Here is a 19,094-nt window from a genome sequence, read left to right as displayed (position 1 = left end):
TCTGAGCCTGGTTGTGCGGGCCTGGATGCTGCGGTACCGTCGGCCAGATGGCAGCAGGCATAACAGTTTATGGCTGGGGTGATAGGGGTCTTTGATTTTCCGCTTGGCCTTCTTCCTACACCGCTGGGTGGAGAGGTCCTCCATGGATTGTAGCTCAATGTGTGTGACCATCTTCCTCAACCGGTTGGGGAGGGCAGATAAAACTGGGAAGAGGGGAGAGGAGAGAGAGACCAGGAACATTAGTGTACCATCAGGTCTCAGCTCTGACAGACTAGTTGTTATGATGAAAACAATAAGAGGGATTGTATTCAGATCAATATTTTTAATAGATCACATCCAGGTTTCATAACATGACTTGTGCCAGACATGTTGTGTATGACAGAGCTCAGCTTATTTTTCAACACATGTGCTGCTATTATCAAAATATTATTAAAACAAAACAGAACATTTATATCCCTCAGAATCTCAGCACCAGGTGTCAAGCACACTCATTTAGTAAATAGTGAATAGACAAGCCAATTTTTTTTTTTCACAGAAATCAGTAGTATCAGTTGTAGAAAAATGAATAAATGCTTGTCCCTGTCAGCTTAATGTGTGTACCAGTTAAATATGTGTTCAAACTTTACTTTTGAGGAAAGAGTAGGATTTCTCTTTTACTTTTTTCAGGTTGTCATTCATTAATATTCAGTTTGCAGAAAACCCACAGAGACGTGAACCAAGTTGTTGGTAGCATAGCTAACCCGAGGATCATCAGAGGACTGAAGTTGGCTGTAATGAAACGACAATTTTAATAAATATACCGGTTTCAATTTCCTTTTTAACACGTCTCAACCAAACTATGCACGCACGGATCAGCGTGCTCCTCTCGTTGTCCAATGGGCGCAGCGCTGTGCCCTGAGCGACGTTCATCCAGCCAATGACCTTTGATTACGCGATGACGCAGTGAAAGTAAGTTAGGGTGATTTCAGTGTTTCCAAATCGTGTAGTCACTGTTTGAAGCTGCAGCTAACAACAGTGCTCCTCCATAGCTGAGGAGAAGAGTTTCCAGGTTCCGGTAGATTGGAAAACACCACAGCACCGCCACCATGGTGAGAACAGCACACACTATATGCTCCGCGTACTTCCTGTTGTCTAGAATGGTTTCAATTCAGTTATTACGGCTCACAGCCACAATAGCTTGGCTAAGCTAACGTTAGCTCATAGGCATTTCTAGCATGCTACTTTAAGGTAGCTATTAGTTTCTAGCAACGAGTTTAACGCTAGGTTAGAGTCAAAAATAGTTTCCTTACATTTTAAGACATATTTCAGTTAAGAGCACAGAACAATAAACTGTAATAGTATTAGCCAACGGCAGTCAGAAAGCTGAGTAATTGGCTCATAGATTTGGCTAGCTTGGCATGCGTGAGCTAACGTTGTATCCTGCCTCACTTAGAATGTGACTGTCATTTATTTTATTCGTGTCAGTTTGTAATAACTAATAGCTGCATACTTTCAAACGCACGTTATAAATAATGAAGTGGACATATTTGTGCTCTTAAATGTATGATATAATAAGTATATGTTTCATGTTGCAAATACATTTTAGGGCTTCGACTTACAACCATTTGCTCGATCAGAAAAAATAAAGTCTCTCATTCAATCAATCAACTGTGGGCCAATTAAACATCCGGGCTAAGTGAGAGGCTTATAAAAGTTCAGAGGGTTCACATTGACACAATTAGGTTGCTTGTCTTTTTTCCTTTTCCAGCACAAGTGATTTGGTTCATCAGAGGTGTTATTGCCTATCAGATGATTTATTAACCGACTCATCGCTGATGGACATACCTGTCTCCTTGTTCTCTCCATACAGTCTATTATGTCCTACAACGGAGGGGCTGTCATGGCCATGCAGGGGAAGAACTGCGTGGCGATCGCAGCGGACCGGAGATTTGGCATTCAGGCTCAGATGGTCACCACAGATTTCCAGAAGATCTTTCCCATGGGAGACAGGCTGCACATTGGGCTGGCTGGACTGGCCACTGATGTTCAGACAGTGTGAGTGTGAAATGATGGTGTACACTGGTTCCAACAAACACTGATCCAGTAAAGACCTAGAGTCTCAAGTTTATTTCCACATGGAAAGTGCTTGTATCAGAAAGTTAGACACATCTGTAGTTGTACAGTATTGATAATTGCAGGAATAGACCCTGTCAAATCTATCAGGGCTGATAAATGAGCAGCTTCTCTGTGACAACACTAATTGTAACTGCACATTTTCCCTTGTGTGAAGATCCCAGAGGCTAAAATTCAGACTGAACCTGTATGAGCTGAAGGAGGGTCGCCACATCAAGCCCCAGACCTTCATGAGCATGGTGTCCAACCTGCTGTATGAGAAGAGGTGAGTGAGCCGAGCTCAGCCTCATTCTGTCCACTTGTGTTCAGGTGGAAAGTAAAGACAGTGTGATGTTAACGTGTGATGCTCTGGTTAGGTTTGGGCCGTACTACATCGAGCCTGTGATCGCTGGACTAGACCCCAAAACCTTTGAGCCATTCATTTGCTCCCTGGATCTGATTGGTTGCCCCATGGTGACAGAAGACTTTGTTGTGAGTGGCACCTGCTCGGAGCAGATGTACGGCATGTGTGAATCCTTGTGGGAGCCAGACATGGTGAGTAGTGTGTTAAGTCTGGGGGATGTTAAACAGCAATTAATGCCAATGTTTTTGTTTGTCAACAAGCGTTTTGCACCTATTGTGTTTGCAGTGTTCTTCCTTGTATTGTGGAACCTTGCGTTCATATTTGTACATTTAAATGACATTAGTATTAACATCTGTATGGGGGAAAATACATAGGTTTGTTTCCAAAGCCAATGGCAGATAAATCTATTGTAGGCTTTTTCCATTTGAACCAAAGGGGCTAGTTGTTAGATACACTCTCCTTTCTTGTACTGCTAACTCGTTAGGTTTACCTAGGTTTTTGCCACTCTGGTTTAAATTCTTGACTTTGATGCAGAGACCTGTTTGATCCTGCAGGCACCAGAGGACCTGTTTGAGACCATCTCCCAGGCGATGCTGAATGCAGTTGACAGGGATGCCGTGTCCGGAATGGGAGTTGTTGTCAATGTCATGTAAGTACATTTATAACAAGTAGGGATGTTGGAAGGAATTTCGGGACTCAAACATTATTTGAATATTAAGTTAAATCAATCCTCTTAAAATGCTGTATACTATTTGAATGCATATTTGTATTTATTTCATAAATGAGTTGATCTGCTGCTGTCCACACAGGGAATGTGCCCAAGAGTGGTGCTTCTCCTGTTAGCTGTCTTTATGTTTAACAATGTGGTTTTGTTTACCCTTGTACCAAGAAAGAGACACACTTACACACAGATGCACACGCACTGTTAAATGACCATCAACAGATAATTTTCACTGTCTTTAGCTGTGAACTGTGTTCGGCTCACAGAGAAAATAGAACAGACCCAAATCTCTAGAGGTCTGCTTCGTACATGGTACATTGAAATAATAGGCTAAACCATAGTAGAAATGTCATTAAAAATTATATAATTCAAATATTATAAATACATGAAATAGGAGTGGGACCATGGAGGAAGATTGACAGCTCTAATAACAAGTACACAGTACATACAGGTTCAGGACGGGTGGAGTTTCAGGTTTGCTGGGATTGACAGTCTTTTCTTTTGTCTGTCAGTGAGAAAGACAAGATGACCACACGAACCCTGAAGGCCAGGATGGACTAGATCTTCTGTTTCTCTCCACACGTCACCACCACAGATGTTTTGTATAAAAGTAATAACCAATGCCTGTTCTCATTTTTCGTTTTTGTTATTGAAAATGTTCAATAAATCAAAATAGGTTTAAACAATGCATTGATTCATGTCTTGTTCAGAACACAGACTATCTTGTCACCACTTATCAGGCAGGTCTTTTTGGAAACGGTCTTCATCAAACCAAGGTGCCATGCATGATAACTGAATTAATACAAACAACACAGGAAGGAGTTGGTAGTGGTGTTGGCTGAGTGGAGAGTACTCAGTTTTCTGGCATTATATTTTCCACACCTAAGGCAGCACCAGACTAATGACTCACTGCAGAGCCATCCTCTATAAAAGTTGCTTGAGTCTATAAAAAGAAACATTTCATTTGTTATCTCACAGTGAGATGACAAATTAAAGCCTCCTCCAGAAACTGGTTAAGAGTCTCATATATGTGACAGAGAGGGTCTAACAAAAGTAGACTACTGAGAAGCATTATGGAAAGTGTAGGATCTGGCAATTTTGAGTTTGATCCAATTCTGGAAACTTGGGGCTCTTTTCCTTAGTTCTTAAATCTCAGAAAAAGAAGTGCCAAACTAAATGACTTGAGTGCCCTTTAATTTAACCTGCTTCAATAATGTGACAATTCTCTCAAGTAAAGGAAAAGAAGAACATAAGCTGCTTTCAGATTTACACTGGACTCTGCAGTTCCTCTGTATTTTCTCCAGAGCGTGCATCTTTGCATGTGTGAACGCAAATATCTCTGTAGTTTCTACGGACTTCATCAGTCTGGACTCCCAAAAGACACTCCCTCAGTTTCCATTTTGATGATAACGATGGCTACTGCATATGATTCACATGATTTCATACAAATGCGCTATGAATGGAGGCTTTGTCAACCTGTTTCCTCATTCATTTTCAGTTCATTTAACAACTGTTAAATTCTGTTCTGTTGGTTTTCCGGCAGCATCCAGGCTGGGACCCAGGATACTGTAAAAGTGATATAAAATGAGATAGATATCTTTAAAGTTAGCCTTAACAACTTGTCTGAAGGTCCTCAGGAGCTCAGAGTGGATACCTCCAAGGGTAATGCTCCATCTCACCAAGTGGTGGAAAGTAAACAAAATCCTGGATCTGCTCCAAAATGTTATGAGGTCTTCCTGAGTCATGTCCCACCCCTCCACAATGTTTCATGGAAATCAGCCAAGTAGTTTTTGAGTGAAAACAGGTGAAGAGTTACTGAATAAATGAGCAAAGCCAAACAACAAAAACAAGATAAAACTCCCTTTAATATGCAATGAATCATTTTCAAGTAACCTTTTTTTTCTAATGTCTGTTGGTAACAAAACAATACTGTATACAAACACAAAATTGCTACATTAATGTAAACAAGATATAAAAATGATCCTTATGGTAATAAAACAAGTATTTGCTGCAGGATTCCCCTTTTAATGTGATTCTTTTTTTCTTTGACCAACCTCCACCAAGCTCACGGTTAAAATTTCAAAAATATTCAAAAACAATATGGCAACGTAACATTCAAACAGCAATTTTTTTTTCTCTTTTTTCTTTTCTTATTTTAGTCATCACACTCAGATGCTAAGTTTCAGTGGTTTGATGTTTCAACTTACTGGTGGAGTCTCATGTACACATCAGCCATGCATTTTTGATATTGCATTAATTTACTTAATACACCGTTATATATTAATGTTGATCAACTGTCATTCCAATTTATCAGCTGTGGTTTTTTTTGTTACTGAGAGAAAAGCCTGATGGCGACTGTCGAAGGGTTTGTCATGCAATCTGACCGTTCTGCATCTGTGAGTCTTTACATCTGTGTGTGTAATAGAAAACATAAGAACAACAAGTACATGAACAGGAACCGAAGAGACTGTACTAAGAGACTGATAACTGCTGAAGCTGACACACTCATTCAAGGCATTAGTGAGACAGTTTCCGTGCTGGCGTGAGGGGCAACAAGGTGGCTGAGGAGCAGATACATTATTTAAAAAAGGAGAGGGAGATTATCGGGAGCTCATTCCAAATTCAGGGAGGGATTTCATGAGTTTTCTTTGCTGCGGATGAGGAACCAGGTGGTGGTGCGTTTTCTGTGGGAGAGTAACAGGCTTGGTACATCCATCCTGGCTGCAGGACCTGGAGGGTTCTCTTTTTAAAGGGGGTGGAGAAGCAGGGGGGAGATGGACCAACACCGAGGTGAGAGAAGAGAAATAAGTGCGTGGCTTCTGACAGATCTATGACAGGAAGTGACCGGCTGGACTGGGACATGAGAGATGAGTCTATGACAAGATGCTGGACATGAACTCGTAGAATCGTTTGGAGTACTGCTCCGGGTTCACTGTCGAGATCTCGGCCCCCGCCTGAAAAGTAAACCACAAAAAGGACAAATGAAATATGAGTTTAAAGAAGCAACAAGTGCATTGTACCAAAAATATCGTATGATTTAAAAACTTTCAGCTAAAAGGCACTTTCAGGGACCCTGACACCCAACATCAGTTTGAAAATCCAATTTACTGGTATAACACTTAGGCCAGTGGGTAACTATTGTTTCATCAATTATTCATCTGGTTACACTTCTTAATACAGCATAAAAATAACAATAAAACTTGATTTGTGAATATACATTTATTTCTTTACTGTAAGTATTTATGCGTTAATTTTTCCAAATGTTTCCTTAAATGTTTCCTTGTTTTTGTATTTTTCTATTATTACACAATTTATTTAATTAATACTGATTCCATTTGCTTTGCCTTCTTTAAATGTGTTGAAAGTTAAAACTATTAAGTCGTGTTTACACTCACCCCGTGTTTCACAGTTTTGGCAGCATGTGCAGCTTTTTTCTTAGCGTCATAGTGCGTGAGGATGTCGATGATCGCCATGAAGTATACCTCCTTCCTCACAGCACCTATTCAAAAAACAACACTCACTTTATTCTCACCTGAAAAACACAGGGATAAACGGTGCAATGCTCTCGCTTCTATGCTTTAGCTTTGTGTTACAAATGTTACTACTACTACTTTGACAATTCCCCTCCAGTTTTGAGAGATCTTCACTTTGCCAATACAAGAAGATAGGTTTTATTGCAAGTAAGCACAGATTGTTAAAACTGTCAAAATGCCTGCAGTTCAAGGGAAATGCTGCAATAAACACACTGTGAAAAAACTAAAAGGTGAATAAAATGAATAATATAAACTTTACTGAACAGAGGTCATCTCATCATCTGTTTGCGTGGTAACATAAATCAACAGCCATGTTCACTACGTCAGATGAATGTCAAAAAACCACACTCACTGTCGTCGCTCTTGATTGCGTAAACGTCCACAGAGGGGTCGAACTCCCCAGGGCCAAAGAAGCCTCCACAGTTGAGAGGGTTTCCGGGGCTGTCGGGAGGCGTGCCGAACGAGCCGGTGAGCACGCCTCCGCCCATGCCATCGTTCTCGTACTCGTCCTCCTCTCCGGCAGCATCCACGTCCATCTCCTCCTGCTCCGCCCGATCCACATCATGGATGCCCACCAGGAGACTGTAGTCCATGATCTTCAGGGTGGCAAGGAACTGAGAAACACATGTGACACACACAGAAAACGCTCAGTCCAATGTCTTATTAGCACATCTGCTCCTTTGTGTTTTTTTACTGTGACACATAAAAGATGGTCAGTACAGCCAGCTGTATGGAATATGTAGTCAAATGAATATTTTAAATAATGATATGATCACTTAAAGCTCTGCCCTAATGGTTGAAATCATACAAATCAAAAATCCAGATGACAACCTTTAAACAGTTTGTATTCATTCAAAACCACTAGGCTTCAAACACAGCACTAGTAATGAGTAGAACAATGATGTGATTTCACAAAGAACCACGTTGGTACTACCCAACCCTGGTGGTGGATACTGTACCAACTTTCCTGATGCCAGTGCGATATTAATTGGTCTTCACAACACAAATGACATACACGATTATTTTCATATTGAGCGGTAAAGCGAGATCTGATCACAGGAGACACATTCAGGGTGTATTTTACTATGATACATGAGGTTTGGCACCCATAGCGAGAAAATACATTTGTCACAAATGTTATGTCATACATAGTATTTCATTGCAGGGCTGACAAATTCGCAGATGAGCCCTGTAACTGGACTTAAAGGAGTTTAAAATGAATTCTTCACTGTAAGGCAGCTCATATCAGATGAGAGGAGTACATGGTTATATTTATTACCTCTACATCCCGTTTTAGCTTCTCCAAAAAGTACTTCTTGTTGTCATCTCCTATCTGCAGTTTCTGGCCATCATTCAGGAAGTCGTTGTCTTTTAAAGTGGGGAGTTCTTTAGCCTGAAGAGAGAGACAGATTGGTTTTCCAAGTTTTACTTGATAATGTGCACAAATACAGATGGATGTGAGATTTTAGAAGGATTCATTGATTGATACAGAAAAAAACCCCAGTTCATAAGGGTAATATTATAGTCAATAGATAAAGACAAAGGTCTGACTGAGCGGCCGTGGTGACAGTTTACAACTGTCTAAAAACAGAGCAAATACACACTGACAGCATGACAACTTAAAACACCCGCTTACTTATAATGTCTTAATTTAGCCATCATTTGACAAGTTCGCCTCAGGGGTTTTTGTTCCATCATGTCAGCAGTTGTTAGCTCACAGAAATAAAACGTACCTTCTCCTTGTCGCTGGCTTCCCTAGAGACCGTAGAACCCTATGAAAGAGGGGAAATGAGAATAAAAATAGAATTAAAAAGTGAAAGCAGCTCCAGACACATCAGAGGGAGAGTTAGCATATTGCTCTTCTTATCCTCAGCTTCTTTTTAAACTGTCAGTCTTAGAAAGCCAAGGTTGTTTTCTCCAGAGAATACTTGGCAGGTAGACAGCCATATGCTTTAAAGGATTTTTTGTAGGGGGAAGAGTAAAGTAGCGTGCAGTCTGAATGCTTCTCCACAGCTGCTGGAAACTGCATCTTGATATCCAGATTTTGCCCATATTTTTTTTATGAGCTGAATTTGTAATCTCCAGTAAATATTATCATGAAATTATGAATGTTATGTTAGCAGCAGCTGATCTAGCCCTAGGAAGAGATCATGAGCAGGGCACAGGTCTGATGCTGCTCACTTTCTCCACATCCTGGGTTTATCCTTTAAATATTATTTCACAATACAACTAGTTATGTTATACCTTAGCAGCATTTTTTATCATGATTCCATGACCCTTAATCACTGCAGAATCCAAGTAAATTAGCCATTTAAGCAATACATTTAATAATTTCATTAATAAATCAATATTTTCAAAAACACTGTGCGTTAAAATTACTGTTCTTAATCTCCCTTTAAATGGAATTAGGGCTTAAACCAATAAATAATCTGTCTATTGACTTTCACGGAGGCTGATGTTCAAACATCTTGGTTCTGAACAAGAAAAATCATTCTTTTACTTAAATTCCCTCCAACAAGGAGGTTATGTTTTCACTGCTTTCCCTTCCTTTGTTTTTTTGTGAGCAAGATTATGCAAAATCTACAGGACAGATTTCAACTCAACTTGGTGAAGGGATGTGGTATGGGTCAGGGAATAAACCCATTCCATTTTGGTACGGATCCTGATCAGGGGATAGATCCAGTAATGTTTTTTGAATACGCTTTGAAATTGTGAGCGAGGGAGTATATTAACATTTTCCTCGACTTTTCATAAAATAATGAATGGACTGTGATGAAAAAAAGTTCTGGCATATTTAGGGGATTCTGTGCTTCCAATAAAATATCTCAAATGTGCTTTTCCACCATATTCAATGTGTATGTGCTCTGAGTGACATTCTAGTTCCCATTGTGTTTATTTACTTGTCACATATGGCTAATGTATGTATCTCATCACTTGACACAGGGTTCATTCAGTGTGTGGTTACAGGTGTAATGAGGGATTCTCGCGTGTGATTCACTTTTGACTGTGTGACAGTTTAAAACTAAAGATCAATGTGCAGTCTATATATGTTAGCATTTTTAAACATTTTGCTGCAATGATAAGATCTTGAGTCCTGCCTCTTTGAGACAACCTGATCTAACTATCCAATATCAAACATATACAGTAACCCAAGTATCCTACCTTCAGGTCATATTTGCGGTGTACAGTGAGACGATGGCTGAATACATTCCGGGTTACCACCATGTAGGTCTCCACCCCGTCCACCGTTAGCCTGTACATACCCAGGAACTGAGGGAGCAGCGTGTTGCCATGACACTCCACTATAAACTGGATGGAGGCAGGGCAGGAGAGCACAGAGTGTAACGGCAAGCGTGGGAGTGAGGAATCAAATATACAAAACCAATTTCAAACTGGACACAGCACTTTTTAACAGTCATATCATTTCTGCAGCGCCGCATCAGTTACATGCATGTATATGAGAGAAAACAGATGTTTTATTACTTTCACTGAAAATGTTTGTTTAAATACTGAATGAAAGGAACAGTACTTATTTTATACATAACTGCTTTCAGACATGCAGTACACTCCGGATGTTTCTGTATGCGAGAAAGCAAATGTCTGAGTCAGTTGCTCTGGGCATTCTGCAGAGTTTCTCTGTACTACCTGGTGATATTTCTTTAGGATGTTGTGCATCTCAGCGATGTCCTCACTGGACACTGTTTTGATTACAAAGCGGTGGTCATAGCTGGACAGGAAGCGGTTGCCAAAGCGACCCTGGGAGTCGCTGTTAAGCGGGGCGCTTCTCGTCAGAGAGTTCTGACAAAGACAAGTCATCAAAATTTAAAAATCGTCAACAGCTATTAAGAATTCAACCGTTGTTGCATGTTAGCCACCAGTGCCTCACCTGGTAGTCCTGGTCGTCGATGCAGAACCTCTCCCTCAGGTTTCTGAACACCATGGGACAGTACTCTTTGAACTTAAAGCGACTAGGCAGGTTTTCTCTGACAGGGAAGAACAAATTGGAGCACAAAATGAAATTATAGAAGGTTTGGATTGGACACAAACAACAACAAAATGCATGGTTGACATTTCATGTGTACCAGTCACAAGTTACGGTTCTGCCTGTTCAGTGGATGAAACTTAGCTTTACAAATTGAACATGTTACATGTTATATAGGAAGTTAGAAGACTTAGATTAATTCTGAATCACAATTTAAAAATATAATGCGATTGCACCCATCAAAGTTTCATAAATTATATACTATGTGACTTCACTCTGAAAACTTAGGATTTGGGATGATAAAACTATGGCAAAATAAAAAAAATTGTGTTTGGTGATAATAACCGAATGGTGGTTTGTGATCACACAGTTTCTCTTTACCTGGACAAAATATATTTCATATTAACAGATGTTAAAATGCTTTGGGAATTATCACTAAATATGCAAATTTCTAAAAGCATCTTATCCAAAGTTCTAACTTAAATTGAGTCTTGGGTGATCCAATCACAAGTGGACAGCTTTGAGTGATTACCATCCAATATGCAGTGAAATGCAAACCGTGCTGACCACCTTCAGTGGTGCACGTGAACGTATCCTGGACTACCCTTAAGGAACACCTAATCAACCGAGTGTAAGAGGAAGATTGTACTCCGTCACACATGAACGTTTTTTAATAAACCCATTACGATTGCCTCATACATCTTGGGTGATTTGGTTTTTCTAGAAACACACCTAGAAATCTACACAGTTTGCATTCAGATTGAATTCTTGTTCCAGCCAACCAGACACAGGAAGTGCATTTTTGCATAGAGCATTCATTTGGTCTGTGAACACAGATATTATGTTTATTTATATTTAGCGAGAAGTGGCCCCTTGAGACTAATGTGGCCGCAACACATTCTGAAACTAGGACTGAATGGGGCCAAAGACACCAAACCAAGCTCCAATATCATTAGATGTATCAAGAGTTTATACCTTCAAAATCCTGACGTCCATCACAGACAGAAAGCTACAGGACTATCAAGATACTAGAGGAATGTGAGGGACAAATGATGGAGGTATCTCTCTTCTATTCTCTACCTCATAGGATCAAAGAAACCCCCCCCCCCCCCCCCCGATTCAGTTCTGTACTGCTACTTTTCCTGGAGGAAGATTTGAATTGCAAAGCTGCCCAGTTAAATGTTCACTGGAGCTTTGACAACAATCTTTGTCACTGCAACGTGACCCCCCAGTGATATCTCCATCCAAGCATCACATAGTTCCTGCTGATTTGTCAGCTGTTTTATCATGCCGTAAATATCTTGTTCTACCACAGCCTGAATGACGGGGACTGAGTGAGGACACTGAAGTTCACTGAACTCACTGCCATGTTCAAGAAGCAGTTTCCACTTCTGTTTTGTGACAAGTAGAATTACTTAGTTGGAAGCAGCCATTAGAGGATTATTAACAGTGACCTGGGGCAAGGTAATGAGCCCCAAATGGCATAAGGGTGAATGTGACCAGAAATGTAAAGCACTTTGAGTGATTGATGAGACCAGAAAACTGCTATATAAAGTTTATAAACACAAGCCATTTAAATAATGACTGATTGGATGATCGAAATGTGTGAAAAACATTCCACACACCACCAGCCTGGACTGTTAACACAAAGAAACCAAACCACATGAAGAGTTGCTTACTATTGAGGCCAAATTCTGACCAATCAATCAGCATGGCTAGACCACCCACCTCAATTTAAGACATATTGTTTAGTCTGAGATGTGTTTCTGCTCACTACAGACGTTAGAGTGGTGATCCAAGTTACCATAGACTTTATGTCAACCACAAGACATTTGTCAGTGAAAATCTCTAGAGATCTGCAGTTTAAGAAACTCAAAGCAGTCTGTACAGTCTGACACCAACAATCATGTCACAGTCACAGAGATCACAGATTGTCATCATTCTGAAGTTTGACATAAACATAAGGCTGGATTAATTTATGCAACACACTGCTGCAGCCAATAATGATTGGCTGGATAGATTAATGAGCTGGTGTACTGGTGTTCTTATTAAATAGCTTGGCAGGCGTGTTACCACAGATGTAAAGCAGGAGCATCATCATTTAACAAAACAAAGCTGGTGACCTTTTTGTTTACACTTGGATGACAGATTTTACAGATTGTGCTGACAGTGCATAAACTGTGATGTACCTACTTGTTAAATAGGTGGTTGTCCACTTTGATCTTACTGTAGGCTTTAAAGTCATCTGGCATCAGCATTACTGGTACAGGCACATTACATAACTCGTTAACCTGGAGGAGAGAAGTGAGAAAGAGAAAAGGCAATCAAACAAGAGCCTGAAGGAGAGAAGAAACAGGTAATACATACACACTAACAGACTAGGAAGAAGGATTAGAAATACAAGAAATTAAAGCAGCGACATTGACACAGTTTATAAATATGCTAGGAGAATATTCACTTTTCTGCAGTGCAGTTACAGTCAAACACAACAAGATGCTTGAAACACCAGATGTGCAGAGCAGAGCCCTGTCTCCCTGCAACACACCGCAGTTTGCAAAAACAATATGCATTGTCAGTTTCATGTGAGCCACACACGTTCTGCCAAATCTCTGCGAGTGTTTACCAGCAGCAATCATTAACTTTCGAGACCACAGAACAAACTGACAGTGAGTCTTTGCTGCTGCTGCTGCTGCTAAACCCCCGGACACTGATCTTATCTGCTCAAACACATCCAAAGCACAAGCACTTCACAAAAATCTGAGGAGATTATCATGAACGCAGCCACACAGCTGTTAAGGAAATTATAAATCACACACAGATAATGACATTGAAATATTCTACCACTGCAATAGCTGCATGGATCAATAGTACATTTAGCTTTAACTCCCAGATTCATAATATAAACAACAAATTAAAGAATATCTTATACCGCACAGTTGTTGGTGTTGGAAATGTTAATCACACAACCCTAGTCTCACTGAAAGACTAGTGTCAGTACAGTAAAATACAAACACTCCCTAAAGTTGACACTGATGAATCAGGGCGACTAATTATTTTCTGACAAATATAGTTTCAGACTAGTTACTGAAGGAGTAAGAGCATCAAACCGGTGGTGTACAGCACATCACCTCAACGCCAAGTGACACTGTGTGGAAATGAAGTCCCCCAGCATCACAGCAAAGGCATGATTAAAAATGTATACGTTTCCTGACTGGAGGAACGCTGCTTTGATGAGAAGTCTGTTTGATGTCATGAATCAGCTTCCACCCACGCCTCAAATCACCAGGCCTGTGTGCTGCACCCACACACCCACTGCCAAAGTTCACCCACTGAGTAGTGGGGATGCTGCAGTGATAACCATATCATTAGCTGCTTCCCTGCTCGAATGCATTTTATCCACCACACCTTTTCATTCAATAGGCTGCGATAAAGGGTTTGTGGTACGTACACAGACACACACACACAAATGTCCACAGTGTGTCCAGTCTGCTGTCAGCAGCTTTGGATTCTAACCATCTAGCTGCAACTAGTCTAAGTGTATGTTGAATGACTGGCCATATGTGTGTGTGTAATCTTTTTGTTACCTCTTTTGGACTTTTCCAGCATAATCACTATGTCAGGTCTAGTAAGTTTCATTAGGGAGCAAAGCCCAGGCCAAATGAGGCAAACATTTTATCTCAACTAATTTCCACTCCCATCTGTGTTCTCACGTTGAATTCTCCATAATTCTACAAACTTTTTGCAGGAGGCCAGACGGAGAGAGTCCACAGATGATCTGGAACCTCACACTCAGACATTTGCGTTCACACATGCACCTCCTCCGGAGAAAATCCAGGGAATCTGCGAAATTAAGTGCATGTCGGAAAGCAGCTCGTGTTCGGTCCAGTTCGCCTCATTGGGGACCAAAGCCCAGGCCATATGAGGAAAAGCTTATGCCCAAACGAATGTCTGAGGTCCTGGTTAAGGTTAGGGGTAAGATGTGAACTGTGGTTAGGTTAAGCATGACCTGGACATGGTTAGGGTTGGATTTAAGGTTTCGGTTAGGCAGGTCACGACTGGAAGTCAATACACAGTCCAACAAAAAGGATAGCTTTGCAAACCTGTATGTGACTGACCAAAAACAGAGAGGAGGAGTCTGTTTACCAGCCATATTTTGTTAACTGTTCCGATCACCTCAGCATGAGTATCTGATCATACAGCTATGTATCTTTTGCAGTCTGGAGGAACCACAAAAGTGTTGTGGGCACAAATTACACTGAGCTATGTCAAGTCAACTACAATTCAGATACTAGATGCTCTACTCCTCCGAGCAAGTCCAAACGCTTCCACACTGAATGTAGATGTGTGTCCCAGCTGACAGGATGCTTTCCACCATCAGACTGTGCCAGTGTGTGTGTGTGTATGTATGACAAAACAGCAGGAGGTGAGATGCATATAAGGCCAAACCCCTCCATCCATCTATAGGTGTCGCGTCTTCCCTCCACTGAACTTTCCATTGCAATTGGCAGCTTGAGCCAAGAGTGATTATAATATACTTTCTTCTCGGTTTATAGGGGAATTGTGTGATAGAAGAAGAAGCCGCAGCAAATGGGTAACATGGGGGGGGAGGGGGGGGGACTCGGAGTGCAGTCCGTGGATGTGAGTGCGACCTGCTGCCTGTCACACCCCTCCCACTCCACGCCTGCACGAACTACAGCAGCTCACGACTTGGCTGCAAACATTCTCCACCACCATCCATGATGTATGATGCAGAGTGTCGTCGCAAAGCTTCGGGGCGAAACTGCACAAGCTGCCGGGACCATGCACGTTTTTTTTGTTTTTTTCTGGCAGTCGTGCCCAAGCTGCAGGGAGTTTAACACAAGCACTTTAAGTCCCTCTGCAAAGCACGTTTCAATACGAGCCGACCGCGGTCACCTCTCAGCTGGGTGGAGGGTTGCTGGTTCAGCGCTGACTCAGATATGTGAGCAAGCACTTCACTGCAGCGGGAATCAGACACATTACACTGTGAGCATCCGAGCTGCCGTGACAGATGAGGTCAGCTGGCTAACGAGCTAGCAGGCTAAATCAAAACAGCAGCATCAACAAACCAGCCGGGCAGCTACAACAAGAGATTGAGGGTGTATTTACCGTGTGGTTGACCCCCCACATTAACACGCTGAGGATGGGCTCGCTTGCTCGGAAGAGTTTCACTTTCTGTCCTATAAAATGCTTCTTTTTCGTCTTGGTCTTGCTGGCGCTGACAGGCGCTGCGCTGGTGCAGTTGGAGGACATGTCTCGGGCTGGGGGGGGGGACTCGGGGTACGCAGGGCGGCTCGCTGGCGTCCACAGCCTCCACAGCCGACCACAACACAAAAGATCGGAGAGTAGAAGAGCCTGTCAAAAGTCTACAAGTGCATCGTGCTCGTCGTCCGACTCGCGGCGAGCCTCCGGGCTGGATGGGTGTCTGGCCGGGGAGTCAGCGGTGGAGCATTCTGCGCCGTCACCACCCTTCCTCCTCCCGAGCAGGCCGCGGTGGAGTCCAGGCAGCAGCTAGCCGGCCATCAGCCTCCAGCAGCCGCTCTCTGGGACCCGGAGAAACACGCAGCGAGCAGGGCGAGAGGGGAACCGTCGTCCTCCAGCTTCTCTCCCGCAGACACACACACTACTGCCGGGAGGCCGCTGCGCTCGGAGCCTGTAATCCCGTCATGATGCGCCTCAGATTGTTGTCAGTCACTAAGCAGCGCCGCTGGTCGGGGTCTCCTCAAGATGGCGTCTCCGCTGCGCTGCGCAGGCAACAGCGCCTCCAGCCGGCCGCCGACAGAACTACGGGGTTTCCCGCACTTCAAACTAAAATCTGAACCCGGTCATGTTGTGTGGATAATAACAAGAATATTAATAATAACAATAATAATAACAATAACAACTTGATGGTAGTAGGACTTCACATTACAAATTAAAGGCACAGTCCATATACAGTATATACAGACATGTTAACACTTATTTATTATGGTGACCCAGTTTAAATGGTTGTATGCAACCTGTATAATGGTGCCTCAGAGGTAAAATTGATGTTAACATTTCAGTGAATTTATCATGCTTCTAAAGCTCTCTGACATACAGCTACAGTTTCTATTTGCCTTTACGAGAAAGTGGTGATGGTGGTCCTCAAAATGATCTACCAAAGCTGACTAGAGTAACACTCAGACAAAGTAGTGTGGTGAAACAACATGCACATCCATTAAAACATGTGCTCGAGAAGAAGATAAAATAAAATAAAATAAGATAAGAGTTTATTAATCCCAAAGGAAATTCTTGTACCAGCTTGCTCCAAGATTACAGTATTGAACAACATAAAGTAGAAAAGAATGCAGTAAAAAAAGGCATATAACAGAAGTATCCAAAAAAGAGGATGGTGAATCTGTGTTTATCTGGAGTCTGAGGAAAAGCCTTGCTCTCAAAGCATCACCAAGGCAAATTCAAATACTGATAATAAACCTTTTGAAATGAACAACAGCTGCATTCATTCTGATTGTTTTCTTAATAGACACCGACCCAGTCTTTCTTTTATTTTGGTACCCTGATTTTGCTTTAAGGCCAATTTACGGTTCTCCGTTTTTGAAAAAACGGACAGATAAGACCGCCCTATCCGTCGTGAAACGCCCTCTCCGAGGGCTTCGGACAGCTTTTCGTACAGGTCTGATTTTTCTCCCTTCTCCGTCTTCATGTTGGAGAGCGACGGACCGCTCTTGTTCGGAAATAAGACCGGAGAACCGCTGCGCTAAGAAACGATTACATCAGCATCTTGACCCGCTGGGTGTCACTTTATTTAGTTCTGTTAGTTGCCATGGTTCAGTGTGTGGGAGGCAGGCTGACAGAGAAATATAAACAAGTGGACTTCTTCTTCCGATAATTGGGGTAGGCTTCTCTGAGCTCGTCTTCCGTTGCGCCGCCTATGGGTTTGGCGGTGAATTTTTTTCGACGTAAAGTGGTCGGAGAAGGTCGGAGAAGTAGATATCAAAAAGACTCTTGGACCCTTGTGGAGCCCTCTCCGAGAAACGGAGAACGTAGAAGCATATAAGAGCCTTTAATAACATGATTGTGTTAGAGTTCATCAAAAGGCCTCAACATCATCACAGCCATCACATTCAGTGACAGACCAGGTAGAACCAACACATTGTTCAGCCAAATTAATTATAATTATCATGGTGTAGAATTTCATTTGAATTATATTTTGCTGATAAAAACAAGCTTTTAATTGCACTGTAAAAAACAACTTTATATGTTAAAATTGTATTAACCCTGGACACACCTCTTAAAATGTGTTTACTTTTAGATTTTTTTGTAATTTTATATGTTTATTCTCTTAATGTTAGATACAAACATGGAGATAAGTGCTGTGTGATGACACCAGGAACCAGGAACATGATTCCAGAGTGGAAATGTGTTTTCCTTAAAATATGTAGTCTCAAAACTGTGAATCTTTAAAAAAAAAAACTGTTTGTAATTTAATGAAAAAACCCAAATAACTGGGAGAAAATAAAAATAATACAAGTTCAGTGTCCTCAGTAACATCTGCAGCCCTTGAGCTTGTGAATATGTGACATTAGAGATTCATCCATGAGAAATAAACTAACGGTTTGACAAAGTTTGCCTGGTGAGGTGTGAGTGTAAATCTATTTCTGCAACCACAGCTATCATGATTTTACCATCAAGGTAACATTTAAGCAATTTATATTATTCAGTTCTTGTAGTTCTAATATTTAATTTCTAATATTTCAATTTTGATATTGGGAATAAGAGTGAGATACAAACATTCTAAGTAAGAGTATAGGTTCTTTAAAGAGAGACAGAGTGTGTTACAAAGTGTAAATTTAGATTTGTCTTATATTCTTCAATATACTTATAACGGTTCCAACATTGTTCACATGTATTTATTTCATTTCTACAGATGCACAATGACTTCTGTGACTCTGTAAGAGCTTTTTCAAGGCTGAGGAAATAACCCTGATGATGTCAACGGTGGCTGAAGATGTCATCAGGGTCATCTCACCTTGGGCTTGCTTTAGGCCTCAGGTAGCAGTTACATGTGGGTTTACAAACAGATGCTCTCGAGTTGCATGATGGGAAATGCAGGATCCAGTGTTTTTTCTGCTCTTGACACATTTTAGGGACTAAAAGTTAGGACACCTCCACCTCTACTGCTTTGAATGGGACCATTTCTCTTTTAAATCTGTTTCACTGAGTCACCCAAATATATATGAACACACAGCTACACTACAACATTCAAGAATCAAGAGTTTATTGTCCTATGCTGAACGTGCAAACAATTGAAATAGTTTAGTAGATTAATTTCCATTTTTTAAAATTGTCCTGTCCAAGAATGCCAGCACCAATGTTTCCTTTGCTTTAGTAAAGTTTTCGTCT

At 41.4% G+C, this 19,094-nt stretch overlaps 2 protein-coding genes across 2 annotated transcripts; one reads left to right on the top strand and one right to left on the bottom strand.

Moving 5' to 3' along the window:
• Positions 1 to 970: 970 nt before the first annotated feature.
• On the top strand, positions 971 to 3,864 carry psmb3 (proteasome 20S subunit beta 3). The gene is made up of 6 exons (XM_061094224.1): positions 971 to 1,088; positions 1,850 to 2,034; positions 2,270 to 2,377; positions 2,469 to 2,646; positions 3,010 to 3,104; positions 3,689 to 3,864. The coding sequence occupies exons 1-6, from the start codon at positions 1,086 to 1,088 to the stop codon at positions 3,735 to 3,737; spliced, it is 618 nt and encodes a 205-aa protein (XP_060950207.1). The 5' UTR covers positions 971 to 1,085; the 3' UTR covers positions 3,738 to 3,864.
• A 1,159-nt stretch (positions 3,865 to 5,023) lies between these two features.
• Positions 5,024 to 16,435, bottom strand: LOC133027179 (phosphatidylinositol 5-phosphate 4-kinase type-2 beta). Its single transcript, XM_061094212.1, has 10 exons — positions 15,819 to 16,435; positions 12,885 to 12,982; positions 10,596 to 10,692; positions 10,355 to 10,507; positions 9,872 to 10,018; positions 8,443 to 8,481; positions 7,989 to 8,102; positions 7,062 to 7,323; positions 6,572 to 6,675; positions 5,024 to 6,130 (listed from the first exon to the last, which is right to left on the bottom strand). The coding sequence occupies exons 1-10, from the start codon at positions 15,960 to 15,962 to the stop codon at positions 6,050 to 6,052; spliced, it is 1,239 nt and encodes a 412-aa protein (XP_060950195.1). The 5' UTR covers positions 15,963 to 16,435; the 3' UTR covers positions 5,024 to 6,049.
• Between the last annotated feature and the right edge of the window lie 2,659 nt (positions 16,436 to 19,094).

Source organism: Limanda limanda, chromosome 2 (assembly GCF_963576545.1).
Source record: "Limanda limanda chromosome 2, fLimLim1.1, whole genome shotgun sequence".
NCBI classification, from domain to species: domain Eukaryota; kingdom Metazoa; phylum Chordata; class Actinopteri; order Pleuronectiformes; family Pleuronectidae; genus Limanda; species Limanda limanda.
This window is presented reverse-complemented; position numbering and strand designations above follow the sequence as displayed.